This window comes from Haliaeetus albicilla, chromosome 7, assembly GCF_947461875.1.
Source record: "Haliaeetus albicilla chromosome 7, bHalAlb1.1, whole genome shotgun sequence".
NCBI classification, from domain to species: domain Eukaryota; kingdom Metazoa; phylum Chordata; class Aves; order Accipitriformes; family Accipitridae; genus Haliaeetus; species Haliaeetus albicilla.
Window position 1 is genome coordinate 1,201,651 of NC_091489.1, and position 19,430 is coordinate 1,221,080.

Here is a 19,430-nt window from a genome sequence, read left to right on the forward strand (position 1 = left end):
AGTTTTTAGCTTCCACAAATCTTTTAGAAGTCACAGACTGCTTCTGTGGAGTTTGTGTGAAAGGGGATGCAGCAAAGCAGGTGCCGCTGGGAAACGGCAGGCATCTGCCTTTTTAACTGACTGAAAGACCACTGTTGTAGGGACTTCCCAGTCTCTATAGAGAGAGTCACCCTAGACCGGTATGTAAACAGAAATTACTGGAGTTTCTTCTCTTTTGAGCTACTAGATTTCTTACAAATACTGTATCAGTACACAAATACTGCCAGGTCTGTGCTTGTCCCGGGATAGAGGTCCTGACGGGAAAATTTCCATCTGGCTTTGGGTCGGCCCATATAAATATTATGGATGTGCAGAGCTCTTGAGTCAGCAGCTTTCCTTGGCTTTAGACTGTTTAAAAAAGCAAATAAATAGATTTGTAGATTTTTAATGATATAAGACACTTGTGGGCAACTTGGCATATCACAGAGCATTCACTCATGTTACTTCATCGAGGAGCAGCGGGGTGGAGCTGGAGTGAGCACCTCTGCGTCTCAGGTGCAACAGTGAAATGCTAAAACGTAGCCATGAGCAAGGAGCCTTCGGTCTGAATCACGCTGGGTGCCGGGAACTAAAGCGGAAGGAGCAGGTCCTGTGTGTGCCGTAGTGCTTCTACTGGGATGTGACAAAAGACATGAAATCGGGGAGAGAAAAATGATGATTCTGGAATTTGGCTCTGGCTGTCAGGGGTGACGAAAAAGCACTGGCAACGCCTCCTGCCCGGGCTATAAAGGGCTCCAAGCCAGGGGGAAGCAAGCACTCACTCTCTGTGCTGCCGAGCCGGGTGTTGCTCTCCAGCCCTACAGCCTCCGCCAGCCTTCGCCATGAGCACCACCACTGTCAGGCAATACTCCTCCTCCACCTCCCTCAAGGGCTTCGGTGGCCTGGGTGGAGGCTCCAGCAGGCTTTCCTCCGTGCGTGTTGGGGGAGGAGGGTACAGAGCACCCAGCGTCCACGGAGGCAGCTACTCTGTCTCTTCCCGCATTGTCTCGGGGCTTGGAAGTGGCTACGGGGGCAGCTACTGCAGCAGCGTAGGAGGGGGCCTCGGCAGCGGCTTTGGGGGTAGCTATGGGGCTGGCTTTGGGGCTGGCTTTGGAGGTGGCTTTGGAGGTGGCGATGGCATCCTCCCGGCTGGCGAAAAGGAGACGATGCAGAACCTCAACGACCGCCTGGCTGCCTACCTGGACAAAGTGCGTGCCCTGGAGGAGGCCAACACTGACCTGGAGGTCAAGATCAGGGAATGGTACAAGAAGCAGGGACCTGGTCCAGACCGTGACTACAGCCCCTACTACAGGACTATCGAGGAGCTCAGGAACAAGGTAGGATGCTGTGATTAACACAGTGGGACGTCTTGTTATCAGAGAGGAAGCAGAAACACTGACTGCTACCTCTGTAATTAGTAAGCACTAACTATGTTGTAAAAAGTGTCTCAGATGCACATGCAGAGCGCCAGGCTGGAAATTGAGAAATGTCTCAATGTCAGCTTTTGATTACATCTTTCTAGACAGAACAAATTGCAGTTTTCACTGAAAGAAGCAGATGTAAAAGGACAATGCAAAAATGGGGAAGAGACAAGTCTGCATTGATAATACATATTATTTTGGAGTTTAACATTAGTGTGCAGGGGAAGATGTAGGTGTGTGCAAACTGTGAAACATTGATGTCATATTTGTAAACATTCAGGCAAAGAATTTGCAAGCTTGTTTCAGCTCCTCAGTGTTGATGTGATTTAGATGCCAAAGAGAAAAAGATGGAACTGACCAACTACAAGTTTTTTGCCTCCTTTTGGCAGTCACTGCCCCAAGGCCAGGCTTGCTGCAAACCCACCAACCCTGGCAGTTCTGGGGGGATTTCTCTTGGGTCTGATTTGATTCCCACCACCCCATTTCGGAGGAAATAGGAGTTGACTTTGTTTTTCTCTGTTACTTCTTACGTATGAATTGTCCCCAGGAAATCTGAAGGAAGGCAGTGTACAACTGGAGCTGCAGGAGTGCTGGCAAGTGATGCAGGGAATCCATTTTCCCTCCCTCTCCTTGGGCCCATAACTGATGTCCTCCCAAACTGTGACTTGAATATTCTCCCAGTGTGAATTATTTGCTCCTGGGTTTGTATCAGAAGCTGTAGGCACCTGCTCACTGCACTTTGCTGCATTTCTGCAGTCAAGAAATTAAATCCATCCCGTAGCAAGCGGGCACAAGGTTTGCCAAGCACAACCACCCTGCTGGTCCATCTGTCCTGCCAGAAGAGCCGCACGGTGCTGTGGATGGGGGAGCAAGTGATTCCTTCTTGACCCTTGCATAATCAGCACCTGCCCTGAAGCATGGGAACAAATGCTGGCATCAGATCTCACACATCTTATGTGGCTTCATGCTGCCTTTTGAATTACTTACTGACGGACTTTCAGAAAGGGAGGTCACAGGGTAATCAGCCCCTTCCTGCAGTCAGTCTCAGCTGTGTCTCACTTGTCCTGATTCAATACACACTTCTGCTAAAGAAACCCCAGGCTTCCCCAAAACTATTCCTGTCCTGACAGTCTCACTTGTGCTCCCATCCCTTGGTCAGCCAGGAGTTCCTGACACTCATTTAGTGCTTTTTCCTTACCCTCCACCCTCCAGGTCCTGGTGGCCACAGTCGACAATGCTAACCTCCTCCTGCAGATTGACAATGCCAGGCTGACAGCTGATGACTTCAGGACCAAGTAAGCCACATTTTCTGGAAAAATGGAACAAAGTCTGCAGAGACGTTTGACGAAATGAGGAGAAAAATCCCATCTAACCCCTCAAAAGGCAACATGGAAACAAAGCCTTCAAAATGAAGGTGTAATTTCCAAAGCAGGTCGTTATCTAAATCTCATAGGCACTTCCATCAAAACCTTCACTATTTTACTCCCATTGCTTGTTCCTCTATGGTACAACCTTTCCTGTGCAGAGAACTTACACTGTGCCTCTGCTGTGCATCTAGCCTGTGTGTATATGTAGCTCAACAAAGCCCAGACCCAGTAACAAGGCCCAGTGATATCAGGAGCAAGGTGATGTTATGGACTCAGATGGACACCGTTTTATCAGTTGTTCCCCTGCATTCACTAGCATTCACCATCAGAAGTTTGACCATGCACCATCAGGGTCATGCAGTATTGACACAATGCCAGCAGCAGCATGGAGGAAACGAACAACAAACTGAGGTGCTCTGTCCCTGGCTGGGCAAGGGCTCATGCAACTTTCATGACTGTTCTTGTGTTTCCAGGTTTGAGACGGAGCAGACTCTGCGCCTGAGTGTGGAGTCTGACATCAATGGCCTGCGCAGAGTCCTGGATGAGCTGACCCTGGCCAGAGCTGACCTGGAGATGCAGATCGAGAACCTGAAGGAGGAGCTGGCCTACCTCAAGAAGAACCACGAGGAGGTGAGCACAAAGGCAGGCTCAAAAAAGTCCAGCCTGGGCCCAGAAATATGAGGTCTGGTCCAACCTTTAAGATTATGCTGAGTTTTAAATTGCTGGGAGGGAAGATGAGAAGTGCTGATAAGGAAGTAGAGATGATGCATTCTGGATAACAGCGCATCCTCTCTGGACCCTGTATAAAATCCATTCACCACTTGTTATTTCAGTAATGATGTCCACTGTAGCTGTTAGAGATGTATTAACAATTCCAGCAGCTTCAGGCCTGGAAGGTCTATCTCCTGAGAAATGAAGCTAACTACAGGCTCTGATTTATTCTCTGAAGAATTAACTCAAATGGAGATTTCTTAGGAATTTGGATTATTTTATTTGTGATTGTGGAGCAAAGGTCCCAGTTTGCTCCCTGTTGATCTGCTCTAGAAATACCTGCTGAAGGATGCTACCTTTCCTAAAGAACTCTATCCTGAGAGCAACATCTTTATACACTGGTTGCTGGATTGCATGAAGATGTGTTTCTCTTTTGTGCCAGGAAATGAATGCCCTGCGCGGGCAGGTGGGTGGAGAGATCAGCGTGGAGATGGATGCGGCTCCTGGAATCGACCTCACCAAGATCCTGGCTGAGATGAGGGAGCAGTACGAGAGCCTGGCGGACAAGAACCGCAGGGACGCCGAGCAGTGGTTCTTCAGCAAGGTGAGCTGGCTCACCGGCAGTGCAGAGGGGCGCGTGGGACCTGAGTCTGTGCCCACTCGCCAGTGCCATAATGGCATGGTTGTGCCGTGTTGCAGACGGAAGAGCTGAACCGGGAGGTGGCCATCAACACCGAGCAGCTTCAGAGCGGCAAGACGGAGATCACAGAGCTACGACGCACCATCCAGAGCCTGGAGATTGACCTGCAGTCCCAGCTCAGCACAGTATGAGGGGCTGGCTCCCTGCGGGGTGGGGGGCACGCAGGAGCGCAGGCGAGGGGATGCATGGGTGCTCCCATCCCTGCCACCCTCTGTCCCCCCCTGAACCCGTTCCTCTCCTCTGCACGCAGAAAGCGGCATTGGAGGGCACCTTGGCTGACACAGAAGCCCGCTACGGCACCCAGCTGGCCCAGCTCCAGGGGCTGATCACCAGCGTGGAGGAACAGCTGGCTGAGCTGAGGTGCGACATGGAGCGCCAGAACCACGAGTACAGGGTCCTCCTGGACGTCAAATGCCGCCTGGAGCAGGAGATTGCCACGTACCGCCGGCTCCTGGAGGGCGAGGATGCCCAGTACGTAGAGGGGCTTTGCTTGGGAGGGCACATCGGGACGAGATGGGTAATAGTGAAGCAAATAAAAGAAATGAAAATCTGCATTCCCTGAAGGATCCTGTGAGTCCATTTCCTGACCCATGGCATGCAGCAGGGTCTCACTTTTTGGTCCTACTAGTCCAGAACAGCCCAGTGGTTATCACAGCACTGCAGCATCCCTGGGATCCACTTCCCATCCCTCCAGTGTTTACGTGATCCTGGGGAAGGAGCAGGTACCACTGCTGCTCGTTGCAGCTGGGATGTGTGCTGCCTTTATGTCTGAATCCCCGTGGCGCACATACATCCTTACCATTTTCTTCCTTTCAATTTTGACACTAGGCAGTTTCCAGAAGGCATTTTATTCACAAACTGGTACAAGAAGAAAAGGCAGGGTTTTAAATAATGTTTTTGTCTTCGAGACTATGTACTTTTTTTCCATTTCTGACCATTCTTTCTCTTTTCTCCTCCTGTAGCATGTCTTCCCACTACATCTCGCAGTCTGTGAAAGAAGGTAAGAACATGCCCTGGCTGAAGCATTGATCACACATAGCTCTGTCATGTCCTTAGCCACCTTCTTAGCTCAGACTCTTTTCACTAAGTTACTAAAATTACTATTTTATTATATTTTCAAAATATGAATTGACATAAACCACTCTTATTATATACCAGAACATGTTTCAGAAGATTATCTGTCCAGACTGAAACTATATAATATATACGGATAAGAATGTGGTGGTTATATTGTGTTTCTGAGGCAGTTGTTGGTAACAACAAATCTATCCATGAAAATCTTTGAGACACTTTCTCCTTCCTTCCCTGTAAATTACAGTTCCTTCTTTCTCCATTGTAGCACCTGTAACTACCCGTCAAATCCGCACAATCTTTGAGGAAGTCCAGGATGGGAAGGTGATCTCCTCCCGTGAGCAGATCACCCAGTCCGCCCACTAAGGTGGCTGCGTGGTTTGCTGCAAACCTCGCATAGCAAAGCAAAAGGAGATTCCAGCTTATGTGCTCTGGCTGTGTAGATGATGAAAAGCATCTTCTCTTTTTATCGCACCCCTGCTTCCCTCACCCTCTCTCTAAGCGCTGTGCTGCACTCAGAAATCAAATAAAGCTTTTCTGCGCACTCGTGCAAACCAGGGTCTTGTTTTGTTGCTCTGAAGAGCCAGGCTGTCCCACTCCTCGAGCTGTAGGACAAAGCTCCTCTCTGGAAGGAGCAATATTCTCCATCTTTGGTACCCAGGTGGTGGGGCCAGTACACCTACACTTCTATAACACTTGAGACCTGGCTGCATCAGTGAAGAGAGCTGATGTGGGTGGAGGTCTAGAGAGGAACTGGTTACCTGGGTCGTGGGAGGTGAAACTTGTGAGAGTCTTTGTATTTCACCTCAGATCTGGCACTGTGACTTTCAGATGGGGGGAGAGTCCTTCTTCCCTGGCTGCAATGTACAGCAACAGCAGAGCTGAAGCTTTTAACTCAGTGAGTCTAAGCAAGAAAATGAACAAAAACCGGGTCACGCAGCCAGGACCCTGCAAACGATTCCCTTCCCAGCTCTGCCTCAGCAGTTGCCGTGCAGTCCAGATAACAAGCTTTGTGGTAAAACAAAATTAAGCCGTAGATGTGGCAGCAATACACTGGCTGACGCCCCTCCAGAAATACAAACTCAGATTAGTGTAATTCTTGCTTCCAAAGGCACCGCTGAAGGGTGAGGAACACAAGTGATAGTAAGTGGTGGGTATGGTCTATATAAGCAAAAAGATTAAAACTCTTCAGGGAGTTATTTCTGGCACTCCCTGGCTGTCAGTGGCTGTTCCTGATGCAGCAGTTCCTGTTGCCGTCAGCTGACCCAGCCGTTCCTGGAAAGCCAGTTCAGACACATTCTTGGCTGGATTGTGCCATATTTATTACTTCATTAATCCAACTTCTAAATCGATGGGATGATTCAGAGAAACGCTACTGAATGTGTGTAAGAATAGAGCTGGCTACACAGTTTTAAGACCCCTTTCAAGAACATCTGCCTAGATTTTATGGGGAGACAAGAGAGAATTCAGGTTTTTTTTCAAAATGTGGAAAGGATCCCTGGAGTGCATCACCTACACCACAAGCCGAGGTAGCATGGATGCACAGTCTAGAGGCACCCTGTGCTGCAGCCATCCATCTCTGCCCGGTGTTGCCTGGGGCTGTATCCCCCCTGTCCACGCAGAGCAGATCCTCTGTGACCTGTGCAGGGCATCAGCTGCCCTGCGCACCCTGCACAGCAGCCCTGAGTGAGCCGCCTTAAAGTGCTCCCAGCACCCACAGACTTGTGGTAGACATGGCTTTGGTTTTGGAGCTTACCACTGATGAACAGTGATCTCGTTTCCACTCAGATTCCACCGAAGGACGTGTAAACACAACCCAGTAAGGGAGCACTGTTGTCAGGAGAACGGCTCCCACCACTATGACACAGCATGGCCTCGTGGTGCATCGTGGACAGGCCACGAGTAAATAACAGGGCACAATTCCTGACCCGAGGCACTTCCAGCCACCGCATCTCCGCAGTCCTACAGACTGCGTTCTCTGCTCCCACACCCTTGGACTTGGATGAGGGAGCCCTGCGCAGCACAGGGACTCTCCCCAGGGACGCTCCATGCCCCGGGGCTGGATGAGGGCAGGCGTTGGGCAGCCTGAGCTCAGATGTCCAAGAAGGGTAGGGACAGACACAGCCCGCAGCTAACACCTGGGGCTTCCCAGGTCACCTCTTAGGGATCCCCTGTTCTTCCCAGGGATGGCGGTCGTGCCCCTCTGGTTGCCACCCTTGTGACACCCGGCATGGGGATGCTGAATGTGCCTTGCTGGAATTCATCCTTGCTTTACATGTTTCTCCTGGAAAGGTCTGGGCACACCCGTGTCGCTATAGAAACAACAAATAATACTTTGCTCGCAAAAGCCCCTGTTTTAATTACTCATTAACAGGGGATTTTGTTAGCAAAGTTTTATTACTCCTGCTACTGCAAATTGTGAGAGGTGTGGAAAACAGATGTTGATTCCCTCCTGCCTTAGGCATTAATAATTAATCTGACCTTAAGAAATCCACTGAGGAGGGAGCTGCAGGTGGTGGCTTATGCAGACAGGCAGCGGCAGCTTGAGGCAGGTTTCAGAAAGTGGTATTTTATTCCAGAAAGACAGTTTGACTTCTCAGGCTACACTGAGTTAATCTGACACAGACCACCACTTTAGAAAGAGACGTTAAGGTGTGGCTTTTTAGCTCATTTCAGGGAACTTTCCTATGATAATTTGATACTAGAGCAAACATTGTAAGTGCACTAAAACAAACAGAGAATTGTTTTTGTCTGGGTAGTTTCATCTACTGGATCTGCTGATATGTATGTTTGGAGCCAGAACTTCACCTCTCTTTTCCTCCTGAAATAAGACAGTATTGCACACTTAAACACCAATGCGCTACAATGAAATTACTGTTATGCCATAGAACTGGCATTCTGATTTTGAAATGTATAAAAAATGGGCTCATAGTGTGCATGTGCTCATGCAACAGAGGCAGAAGCTGATTTAATAGTCAGCCTTTTATTTAAAAGAGAGCGTGATACAAACAATATGCAGTCATTTGTGGTTGTGTTCAATGGGAGGTCATGTAAATAGTCTTAGAATTTTTAATATGTCGTTTTAAGTCTTAATTATCACTTCACGATTTTAATTGCTGTCTTGTGGTATTATCAAAATATCGTAGATATCTTGAGCAATGCGTATTTTTATGACACAGCAATTAAACAGGAAACAAAAGACAAAAGAAAAGGCAATTTCATGTAAAGAAAGAATATGCTGTTAACCTTGTAACGTTGTGACAGTTACTCATTCTACAGCCTGCCTGTGGGAAGCCGGTTACTCCTGCCGGCTGGCCAGTCTGAACGGCTTTGCTCATGTCAAGACTGAGGGTTTGGACTTGCACAGGGGCTCTGTGCTGTTTTTGTCACCGACGTTCCCCTTTCTCTGTGCCACCGCTGCACTCAGCGGGGACAGCCTGCGAGTTCCGCCCTTTTGTATCACCCAGGTGAAGGTGAGGAAATGAAAACGGGGAGAAAGCACATTCCTTGGAGCTACGCGTCCCACCACCCCCGCGCTGCTGCGCCTTTGCCATCCGCACCTGGGGAGGACAAGCAGAAAGTGGGCGTCCGCTGGCTTTGCGCCCCGTCTCCTGGCGCTCACGCGACAAGAAGATGCTGCCGCCAAGAGATTGAACCCATCCTCCAGCCAGAGCAAACACGGTGGAGATTCCAGTTCTCCAGTTCTCCAAGTCGTACAGACTTGTCTCCATTCACCAGTGGCAAATGGGAACTTGGGTAGCTGTGCTTCTCCATAGCAGCCAACTCCTGATATTCCAAGGACACACCCCACTCCTGTATTGTTTCCAGCTTTCTTCAGATAGAGGGGAGGCAGTCATGCCCTTTAAAGCTACTCACAAATGTACCCTTGCTGCTTATTTCCATACTCTTTCCCCCCTCCTTTGGCAAATGATCTAAGGAAGAACTTGGCTGTTGGGAAGGGGTTGTTGAGGCCTGTCTGCAAAGACAGTCAAACAATTCACCATGTACACACATGAGAAATATCTTCTCCTCCACACCCTGCATTATTAGCTAGTGACACTCGATTTGTGGTTTCTGCCCATGACGCAGGTCAGCATGAAGAACAGATAGTGGGACTTGACCATGCCTGGTGCACTCATTTTCGGAGCCTTTTTGCAGAGGCAACCAGTATCTCTCCTGAAGCTCTGTTTACATGGGAGCTGTAAACTCCAAACTCACACTGAAGTTGTCCTCCGTGGTCACAACTGATTGAGATGTTCATCACAGAAAACATTATGAGCATTAGCTGCTAAGCTATGTTACTGTCAACTTTGCACTCTTGTTCACAGTGCTTAGAGACCACGAGCTTTTTGACTTACATTCTCCATCTACTTTATGCTCTTCCACATTTTTTCCTGGAGCATCTCATAATTTTTAAGTTATGCTAGCTAGTAGCCATACCCTGCCCTTTCTGAGTGGTTTGCTAGGCTCTCGTTCACAAAGAAGAACACAAAATATCCACTGCTTATTGTCTTTTCATATTCCTCCACTCTTGGGTGGTCTCTGAAGCAAAGTGGAGAACTGAATGAGCCCTGAAGCATGAACTCTTTTTTCATTGCTTTTTCATTACAGAACGTCCTTCTCTCTGTGGATAAAAGAGCAGACTTGAATTTCCAGGATTGGTAGCCAAGTTCCTTCTAGCACCATTGTACTCACGGGACTGTAGATGTACATTCAGGGCTTCATGACACGGCTGTTATCCCTGAAGGTGAGCTGTGTGTACAAACTAAGTAGAGACAAGAAACTCTAGTAGCTGGGACAAAAAGACACAGTAAAAGAGATATTGACTTACTCCATCGAAATGCTGTCTGAATAGCTCTGCTTCAGAGCTAACAGTACAAAGCAGTATTAAAATGTAGCCCTGAGCAAGGAGCCTCCTACTTTGAATCACACTTGACTATTTACTTAGAAACGGAAGAACCATAAAGACGCCCTTTGTGAGATAAAAAGGTTCCGTGGAATATGACAAAAAACATTAATAGAACAAAGGCAAAAGTGACGATTCTGGAAGTTGGCTCAGATTTTAGGAGTGATGAAAATCATCGGGAATGCAACAGAAAAAAAAAAGCGCTGGCAACGCCTCCTGCCCGGGCTATAAAGGGCTCCAAGCCAGGGGGAAGCGAGCACTCACTCTCTGTGCTGCCGAGCCGGGTGTTGCTCTCCAGCCCTACAGCCTCCGCCAGCCTTCGCCATGAGCACCACCACTGTCAGGCAATACTCCTCCTCCACCTCCCTCAAGGGCTTCGGTGGCCTGGGTGGAGGCTCCAGCAGGCTTTCCTCCGTGCGTGTTGGGGGAGGAGGGTACAGAGCACCCAGCGTCCACGGAGGCAGCTACTCTGTCTCTTCCCGCATTGTCTCGGGGCTTGGAAGTGGCTACGGGGGCAGCTACTGCAGCAGCGTAGGAGGGGGCCTCGGCAGCGGCTTTGGGGGTAGCTATGGGGCTGGCTTTGGGGCTGGCTTTGGAGGTGGCTTTGGAGGTGGCTTTGGAGGTGGCGATGGCATCCTCCCGGCTGGCGAAAAGGAGACGATGCAGAACCTCAACGACCGCCTGGCTGCCTACCTGGACAAAGTGCGTGCCCTGGAGGAGGCCAACACTGACCTGGAGGTCAAGATCAGGGAATGGTACAAGAAGCAGGGACCTGGTCCAGACCGTGACTACAGCCCCTACTACAGGACTATCGAGGAGCTCAGGAACAAGGTAGGATGCTGTGATTACCAAGACATCTTCACTAAAGTCACTTTTAAAAAGATGACCCTGCTCGTAAAAGCCGAAGGGAAGAGTGTTAACAAATGACAGGTAATTGGTCTGTGATGGGAAAACAGAAAGAGCATGCTTGGAAATCATAGTCATAATTTATGAACAGCAGTTTCTTGATCATGTCCTCCACAAGGCACAAAGATGGGTTTTCTACTGACTGTTTCCGTGTAGGGAGAAAGATGGGGCAGGAATGCAGAGTAAGGGGCTATCAGACATTGGTTCAAGTTACCTGATGCTAAAGGGTGCGTGCTGCACCGCCAGTCATTTCCTGCCTTTCCTCGATGCTACTTGCTACTTATGGCCCACGTATATGGTCCCTTTGCCAGACTCCTGATTAAGCACTCTGCAGGTAGGGACACGTTATCTCTTTGGCACTGTTCACTACTGAATGATATGCAAATGGACATGCTAAATCATTCCCTTAAATATCCTACAAATCAGATCTTTTCTAGCCTGATAGGAGGCTCAAGGTAGAGGTTAAAAAAAAAAGAAACTGCCGTAGGGGATAGTTGTTCTTTGGGAGGTGCAAACACAGACACGAGTGAAATCCAGGAGTCAGAACATACTGGGCTGCGGTAGGTGGCTTCAGAGGTGCTGAAGTCAAGTGTGTGCCCTGCTCTAAAATGCAGCAGATGAAATCATGGCCAAGCTTGTTTCTTTATTCTTAGCAGCTCTCTGGCTCATTTTAGGCAAAGGTCCTTGAGCAAAAGCACCAGAATCTGTCTTCCCTTCCTACCCTGCCATTGCTGTCCTCCCTCTGCCCACATTACTCATCATGAGCTGATTGCCTACTGGAGGTGACAGCATCCTTAGTAAGCTCAGGTTCCACTGGAGAGGATGGAGGTGTGGGCGGTTGGGTAATGACAATACCTGGTCTGTGAGAGTAAATGCCAGGGAAATGGGGCAGCAGCCCATGACAGGCTCAGGGCTCAACCCCTGGGGGAAATCACATACCTAGAATTTTTCAGTTCTTTAACCCTTCTCTTGGGCTTCGCCTTGGGGTGAAGGTCTCTTGCCCTGATGCATAGAGCTTCTCTTCAAATTCCAGCTTATCAGGTGTGCTCTGATCTGGAGCACAGATACATGTGGAGGCAGAAGCTGTCTCCAGATTTGAGCAATGAAGGGCTGGGTCTTACAGAAACCCTCTGCTCATGATCCAGAGGGAGGCAGACCCTTCCCTCCCCTCCCACGCGGCAGCTGGGAAATTACCACATCAATATTCTGGGATTATTGCTTGGATATCCCCTGAAGCATCAGAACTCAGTGAGAGCTTTTCATTAGCTTGTGGCTACAGAAATTACTGCTCATTAAATGGCCAATCATTTTCAAAATCCCAGAACAAATATTTGCACCTCAGGTGTAATTACAAAAGCAAAACGATTCAGGCACACGGCACTCCTTCCTCCACCCTTTTTCCATCTCAGCCAGGCGGTTCAGCATTGCCAGACAAAGCCCAGAGTGCTGCCAGGACTCTGAGTGTGGTGTGAGCGCCTGGAGATGCCACTCTGGCAGGGGCGACAGGCTGTGGCATGTGTGCCTGCCAGTATCTTCACAAGACCAAATCAGTGCCAATGAGAGACTGAGCACGAGTACCCTGTCTCTCTCTCTGCAGAGTCTATGTGGAAGTCCAGCCCAACGGGCAGGAGGTTCAGTGCTGCTCCAGTCCTTCTGGATGGGAACTCAGGCAGCAGCAGGCCATTTTTTGGAACTACTTTTTCAGTCTTTCACTCTCTTTTATTCCCTCCCAGATTCTTGCTGCAACTGTCGAAAATGCCAACATCGTCTTACAGATTGACAATGCCAGGCTGGCAGCTGATGACTTCAGAACCAAGTAAGTCCAATGCCTTCAAGAGCTCTAGTGAGAAGGGAGGGAAAAGCCAGTCTGTTTAAGGCTCTTCTTTGCTTTCTGCAACTGAAGTTGCTCCACCAGGTCACTGCTCACTAGAAGAGTAACATTTGCAAAGAGTACATCTCTTCCTGGGTACAGCATTATCTTGACATTCCTGCACTGCAGAGAGCTGTGCACGCACATTTAATAAAAGATGGTTGGCAGAAATACGCCAAGCTGGGGAAGGAAACAAGAAGAAAAAAACCTGTATTAGCTGGGCTCCACGGTGCAACTGTGTGTCCCCCCCGCAGGTTTGAGACGGAGCAGGCTCTGCGCCTGAGTGTGGAGGCTGATATCAACGGCCTGCGCAGAGTCCTGGATGAGCTGACCCTGGCCAGAGCTGACCTGGAGATGCAGATCGAGAACCTGAAGGAGGAGCTGGCCTACCTCAAGAAGAACCACGAGGAGGTGAGCACAAAGGCAGGCTCAAACTGGGACCTACAAATATACCTTGTGCCCAATGGAAAGTGGTTTGGTCAAATGTGCAGGAGTGTCTCTGCAACCAGGGCTGTCAGGAGACACTCGGGTGGGTAAGGGGGAGGGAAACAACCCTTTCAGACAGGACGTCCAGGAGGTCTGTGGCATTCATGTGCTGGTGCAAATAAGAAATTTGTCATGATGGGAATATACTGATTTCACTCTGATGTGTGTCATGTGTCTCTTTTGTGCCAGGAAATGAATGCCCTGCGCGGGCAGGTGGGTGGAGAGATCAGCGTGGAGATGGATGCGGCTCCTGGAATCGACCTCACCAAGATCCTGGCTGAGATGAGGGAGCAGTACGAGAGCCTGGCGGACAAGAACCGCAGGGACGCCGAGCAGTGGTTCTTCAGCAAGGTGAGCTGGCTCACCGGCAGTGCAGAGGGGCGCGTGGGACCTGAATCTGTGCCCACTCGCCAGTGCCATAATGGCATGGTTGTGCCGTGTTGCAGACGGAAGAGCTGAACCGGGAGGTGGCCATCAACACCGAGCAGCTTCAGAGCGGCAAGACGGAGATCACAGAGCTACGACGCACCATCCAGAGCCTGGAGATTGACCTGCAGTCCCAGCTCAGCACAGTATGAGGGGCTGGCTCCCTGCGGGGTGGGGGGCACGCAGGAGCGCAGGCGAGGGGATGCATGGGTGCTCCCATCCCTGCCACCCTCTGTCCCCCCCTGAACCCGTTCCTCTCCTCTGCACGCAGAAAGCGGCATTGGAGGGCACCTTGGCTGACACAGAAGCCCGCTACGGCACCCAGCTGGCCCAGCTCCAGGGGCTGATCACCAGCGTGGAGGAGCAGCTGGCTGAGCTGAGGTGCGACATGGAGCGCCAGAACCACGAGTACAGGGTCCTCCTGGACGTCAAATGCCGCCTGGAGCAGGAGATTGCCACGTACCGCCGGCTCCTGGAGGGCGAGGATGCCCAGTACGTAGAGGGGCTTTGCTTGGGAGGGCACATTGGGACGAGATGGGTAATAGACACAAAACGTGCTGTCTCAGGACTCGGTCCAATTGCAGGTTTCAGGGTTTGTCTTTATGTTCATACCAGCCACAGATGCCCAGTGGCTCTGTCCCTGGTTTCTGTTTGCAGTGAGATGCTGTAACAGGCACCTTTCACTGCTGGAAGGGTCAGTAGACCCTCTGCCCTCCAGGAGACACTGCGTGGAGCAGTAGTTTTAGCAATGACTATGAGCCTTTTCTGTTTTCCTCCTGCCTGAATACAGAGCCTGTGTAACAACAACAACAACAAAGAGATTGTCCCTAACTTATTTTTGTTTTTCTCCTTCTCTTGTAGCATCTCTTCCCAGTACTCCTCTGCTATGTCCTCACACTCTGGCAGAGACGGTAAGAACCTATCTTGCTACACACACTTATAACGAAGAGCTTTGAGACCTGCTTTTAGAGCAGCTGCCAGACTGATGGAGTCAAAATCACTCCTCGGGCGTGCTGTGCCGCCTTGCTGGCTGAATCAGTGACAGCAGTTAAGAGAGCTTGTGTGCATCTTACAACTGCTAACCACAGGAAAAAGCTGTCAGGAAGGGAAATATCTTGCGCTCGTTTACCACAAGAATGATTTGCCCTAAATGGGCCTTGTGATTGAGCAGCCAGTGTTCTAGCTTTATACAGACCTGAAAAATCAAGTGACACCACACATTTAAGCAGTGTGCCTTTTGCCTTCTTGAACCTTCCCATCAGCCTGGCTCTCCCTTCTTCCTAGTCAATGTAGGCTTGTTTAAAACAGTGTTTTCCAGTACTTTGTGGAATTTCTGACATCTTCCTGAAGAACATGCAATATCTGATAATATGTTAAGAAATCTCTCTCCCTCCTGCCCCCTGAATAATTGTCCTCCTCTTTCCTTTTGCAGTCATGACATCTTCCCGCCAGGTCCGCACAATTGTTGAGGAGGTGCAGGACGGGAAGGTGGTCTCCTCCCGGGAGCAGGTTGCACTCACCACTCGCTAGGAGGGCCAGCAGCTCTATGGACCCTCGACCCCAAGCTCAAAAGAGCAGCGAGCTGAACCAAGCACTGTCTGAGGCCGTATGTGGTTGGGTCGTGTTACAGAAAGTAGTCTGCTTCATTCATCTGCTCCTCCTTCCTGCTTTACCCTAATTTCATGCGGGTGCCATCATGCACTCTGTACACATTTAATAAAGTTTTTTCCTCGTTCATGCAACTGCAGACTTGTCTGTCACTGATACATGATCTCTCAAAGCCTCAGGGTTGTGTGTTCATGCCAGGGAAAGTCCTAAGTAACCACAAGAAGCAGCCAGTGAGAGGAGGGGAATAGAGGGATATGGGTTCCACCTGGAGCAAAAATAATTTATGGCAGTTTTTTCTACTGAACTCATTGCTTGTAAATACATGGGACCGACTGAGACATAAACCAGATAAGTTTGATACAATATGAAGGCAATGATGGAAGGATGATGTTTGAGGTCTCAATGTGCCACACAACTCCTAATTAAAGCCAACAAAATAAAGCTCAGTTCTCTAACTCTTGGTATCATAAAGAATCACTTTCTCCTGTAAGTAGAACTTAAATGACTTCAGCAAGACTACGACTGTCATATGTACCATTCCGAGACATGAGCACAACACCAGACTGGTAGGCAAATCTTATACATACATGCCTTCTGTCTTATTTGACTGCCTTTAAATCACACTATTAGATACATTGTACAAAAAACTTTATACAGGTCTTTTCATGCTGCCTGAGGGCTGCACTTAACAGGTTCTAAAGTAACCATTGCTTAATCCGCAGAGGGATGAGTAGCAATAACTTTTTTATCACTATAGCATCCAGTAGATCACTGCTAAAATCCTTCCTGAAACACACGAGCTAGTTATCGTATGTCAACAACGTCTGCAGGCAAGCTGCCATTCAGGATTAGGTGACGCAGCTTGTGCGCTGGCAGCCAGGTACCTGACCTGCCTTTGCCCACTCATTTCCTGGAGAGTGACAGAGGAACCAAAGGATGCTGCACTGGTCGCACATCCACTGAATGTGTCTTGTGGGCTACATAGGAGAGGAAATAATTTTAGACCCAAAAGCCTGATGGAATCACTTAGATCCAACTTCATACTTTCTAGCCAGTGGTACTTGGGACCTCTATCCAGTCTTGGACCGTGGCCTCATGTTCATCACCCACCTCAAGAATTTGGGCCTTAGACAAAGGGAAAAGGTAATAGTTTGCAGTAAATCAACTTCCCTTTGCTTATAATGATGTACAAGGGGCTTCTGTGGCTGAAGTTAAGCACGCTTGTCTGTTGGATTATTATTGATGATTCATTCTCCCTCAGCCTCCACAAAGGCATTATGGTCCTTATTGAACAATTACAAAGGTATGCTCCCTGGCCTGAACAGACTCTTGAAAAGAGCTGATGATGTCATACTGGGCATGACAAGACAAGCAAAGGAGACGGAAGGTGATCGAAGAAGTGGGGAACCTGCCAGGTCTTTCCAGAAAAGGGAGTGTGAAGAGATGTTATCATTCTGTATTATTGTTTAACAATTACAGAAAAGGGTAGGAAATGAAACACAGACCAGAGTGCGGAGTTCATTGACTGTATAATGCTGTTCTCTTTGCTGGAATAACAGACCTTCCTTGCAGAAATAGGAAGTCTTCCAAGCCAAGTGAGCTAGAGCCATCTCAAAAATAAAAACTAGATCAAGCAAAAATGTACTTTAGCATCAAGCTGTCTTAGACTTTATGGCAATGGGCAAGGTTGCAGGCTGGAAATTCTGATTGAACAGCAAATGTGCAATTTTTTTTTTTTTTTTGCCATCAGAAGACAGTTATATTTCAGTTGTAAGTGGCAGTTTTTTAACTCTTGAGCCATCTGTAGCATGCCCCAAGTGTATGAATACAGAAAGGCTTTCTGAAAACCGCAAACATTATGGATTAAATATAAGTAGGAGGCTAAAAGAAGATGCTAGTCCAAGAGTATCTGGCTGTGCTGGCAGCACAGTAAGGCATGGCCACTTCTGCAGCCAAAAGGACACAAGGGAGAGATTTATCAAGCAGCATATTTAATTATATTTGATATCTGTCACCCAGTGCTGAGATACCCATTTACATCTGTCAGCAGGAGCGGCCTGAAATGAATATCTGAAAAGAGCTGGGAGAAGAGCTGGGAGAGCTGATGGAAGGCCCAGGTTTGTAATCAGTTTATTCAATTCCACTGGGAGTATCTTATCAGGAGTTTTCCTTATTCACCAACATATATTTGCATCAATGAAAAAGGCTTAAATTCTGTATAACCCTATTACCACAAACAAAAGAGAAGTCCAAGCTCAGCACAAGTAATCACTGTGTTACATTACAGTACTCTCAAGAAGGAAAATACCTATTAGGCAATTTATTTTTTATTATTACTCTTTGCTACACACAGTTTGTATCTGTGAAACATGGACAAATTATCACATCCAAGAGATGGAAAAACACTGGTTTTGGAGAGCATTTTTCAAATTTTCTGCAAGATGCAAGCACAAGAAGAAAAGTCTTGTTAGGATTCAGCAAGGAGTTATAGAAGCAAGTCCTCAGCGAATAATGCTGAAACTTTAATGGACAACAAAACAAAAAAGGAAAACCAAGAATGTCCTTGAAAGGTATTTCATCGGCTGAGACACAGAGAGAAATATGTAGGATGTGCCAGTGTCAATATATAATAGCAAGTATACTTACATACAAGAATAATACTTAAAATGAGTATCATGTTTCCCATCTGTAAAGCTCTATGTTTACATCAGACAGTTGTTTTTACAGTGCCCTTGAGAAGGAGGATTACTGTCATTATTGTTTCCATCCTACAAAGCATGAAATTGAGACTTGGAGAAGCTGAACGATTTGCCTAGAGTGATTTGCAAAGCTAGGATCAGAACCCTGGAGCATCTGCTGTCATCAGTGAGGTGGAGATGAGTTTTGGTACAGCCAATAACACACAGAAAAAAAGTGGAATGACAATTACATCAATAGGTAGATAAGCAAATGTTTTGTAAATAGCAAATACAAGAATTTTCCATAGGTGAAACACTGAAATGTAGCTGACAATGAGCAGACAGGAGCTAGGGCTGCTTGTAGTTCTCAGTCTACATCAGGGCCTCCTGATAAGGCTCTCCAAGCCAGAGGCCAGCCCTGCACAGGCTGGAGGGACATACACAAGCCCAAGTTGGGGTGCTTTGGATGCCAGACAGTGTCTGGCTCTCAGCTTCTCTACCCTGACACTCCCTGGTGGTTGCTTCAAGCCCAAACCTGAGCTTGGACTGGCAGTCATGTGGGGTGATGGACAGCAGCTTGGACTCCAGCTGGGACTCAGGGTTCAGTGTTGTGTCTGAGTCACCAAGTCTCGAGGGAAGTTCTCTTGGACGTGAAAACAGCTAGTGACTCAGGGAATGTTTGCAATAACGTGAAATGCTGGATCCCCTTCTTGGGGGCACATTATACTTTCTGTACTTCATATGCATTAGCTTAAGAAACAGTCTTAAGCTTTAAAATATCCCAAGACTACCAAAGGACTTCCCTCTAGGGAAATCTAATCTTTCTTTCTCATTTCCATTGCCCTTTTGCATCTGATAATTTTGTGCAGTAGAACAACCCTTGGGAATAATGCCACAGTGCCCATCCCCTACCACCATCCCACTCTCCTTTATAAAGCACAGTACAAGACGCAAATGTAAAGCTGAAGTATAATTCCTTTCTACTTTACACAAAGCTCATTAAATGGGAACAGCACCTTTGCCTAGGGGAGGCTTTTCTGCTCATTTGTTACTTGAAGTAATCATTTTTCCTTGTGAGGCCTGCACTGCTGTTTCTGAAATGCCTGCCGGGAAATCCTCGAATTCTCATAAGCCATCATTTCCCTCCTTCTCTTACTCCCCTGGGGCACCACGTTGCCCGCGAGGGGCTCCCAAGTCAACTGAGGACGGCTCATTAGAGGTGTTGCCTGTGGCTGGCTACAAGGCTGTGGTGAGCAAATTTC

General features: G+C 48.3%; 2 protein-coding genes across 2 annotated transcripts; both read left to right on the forward strand.

Moving 5' to 3' along the window:
- Nucleotides 1-353: 353 nt before the first annotated feature.
- On the forward strand, nucleotides 354-5,842 carry LOC104311365 (keratin, type I cytoskeletal 14). The gene is made up of 8 exons (XM_069786338.1): nucleotides 354-1,355; nucleotides 2,652-2,734; nucleotides 3,280-3,436; nucleotides 3,960-4,121; nucleotides 4,217-4,342; nucleotides 4,468-4,688; nucleotides 5,180-5,217; nucleotides 5,557-5,842. The coding sequence occupies exons 1-8, from the start codon at nucleotides 861-863 to the stop codon at nucleotides 5,652-5,654; spliced, it is 1,380 nt and encodes a 459-aa protein (XP_069642439.1). The 5' UTR covers nucleotides 354-860; the 3' UTR covers nucleotides 5,655-5,842.
- Nucleotides 5,843-10,429: 4,587 nt separating this feature from the next.
- On the forward strand, nucleotides 10,430-15,624 carry LOC138685929 (keratin, type I cytoskeletal 14). Its single transcript, XM_069786337.1, has 8 exons — nucleotides 10,430-11,025; nucleotides 12,834-12,916; nucleotides 13,225-13,381; nucleotides 13,646-13,807; nucleotides 13,903-14,028; nucleotides 14,154-14,374; nucleotides 14,744-14,793; nucleotides 15,315-15,624. Exons 1-8 carry the CDS (start codon nucleotides 10,519-10,521, stop codon nucleotides 15,410-15,412), a joined length of 1,404 nt encoding a protein of 467 aa, XP_069642438.1. The 5' UTR covers nucleotides 10,430-10,518; the 3' UTR covers nucleotides 15,413-15,624.
- The last annotated feature ends 3,806 nt before the right edge of the window (nucleotides 15,625-19,430 follow it).

What these genes read in the sequence shown, in the direction of transcription:
- LOC104311365 (XM_069786338.1), top strand. Translation starts at nt 861, where the DNA reads ATGAGCACCACCACTGTCAGGCAATACTCCTCCTCCACCTCCCTCAAG. An exon ending in TCAAGAAGAACCACGAGGAG is followed by an intron (nt 3,437 to 3,959) that starts GTGAGCACAAAG and finishes CTTTTGTGCCAG; the next exon opens with GAAATGAATGCCCTGCGCGG. An exon ending in CTGGAGGGCGAGGATGCCCA is followed by an intron (nt 4,689 to 5,179) that starts GTACGTAGAGGG and finishes CTCCTCCTGTAG; the next exon opens with CATGTCTTCCCACTACATCT.
- LOC138685929 (XM_069786337.1), top strand. Translation starts at nt 10,519, where the DNA reads ATGAGCACCACCACTGTCAGGCAATACTCCTCCTCCACCTCCCTCAAG. An exon ending in TCGAGGAGCTCAGGAACAAG is followed by an intron (nt 11,026 to 12,833) that starts GTAGGATGCTGT and finishes ATTCCCTCCCAG; the next exon opens with ATTCTTGCTGCAACTGTCGA. An exon ending in TCAAGAAGAACCACGAGGAG is followed by an intron (nt 13,382 to 13,645) that starts GTGAGCACAAAG and finishes CTTTTGTGCCAG; the next exon opens with GAAATGAATGCCCTGCGCGG.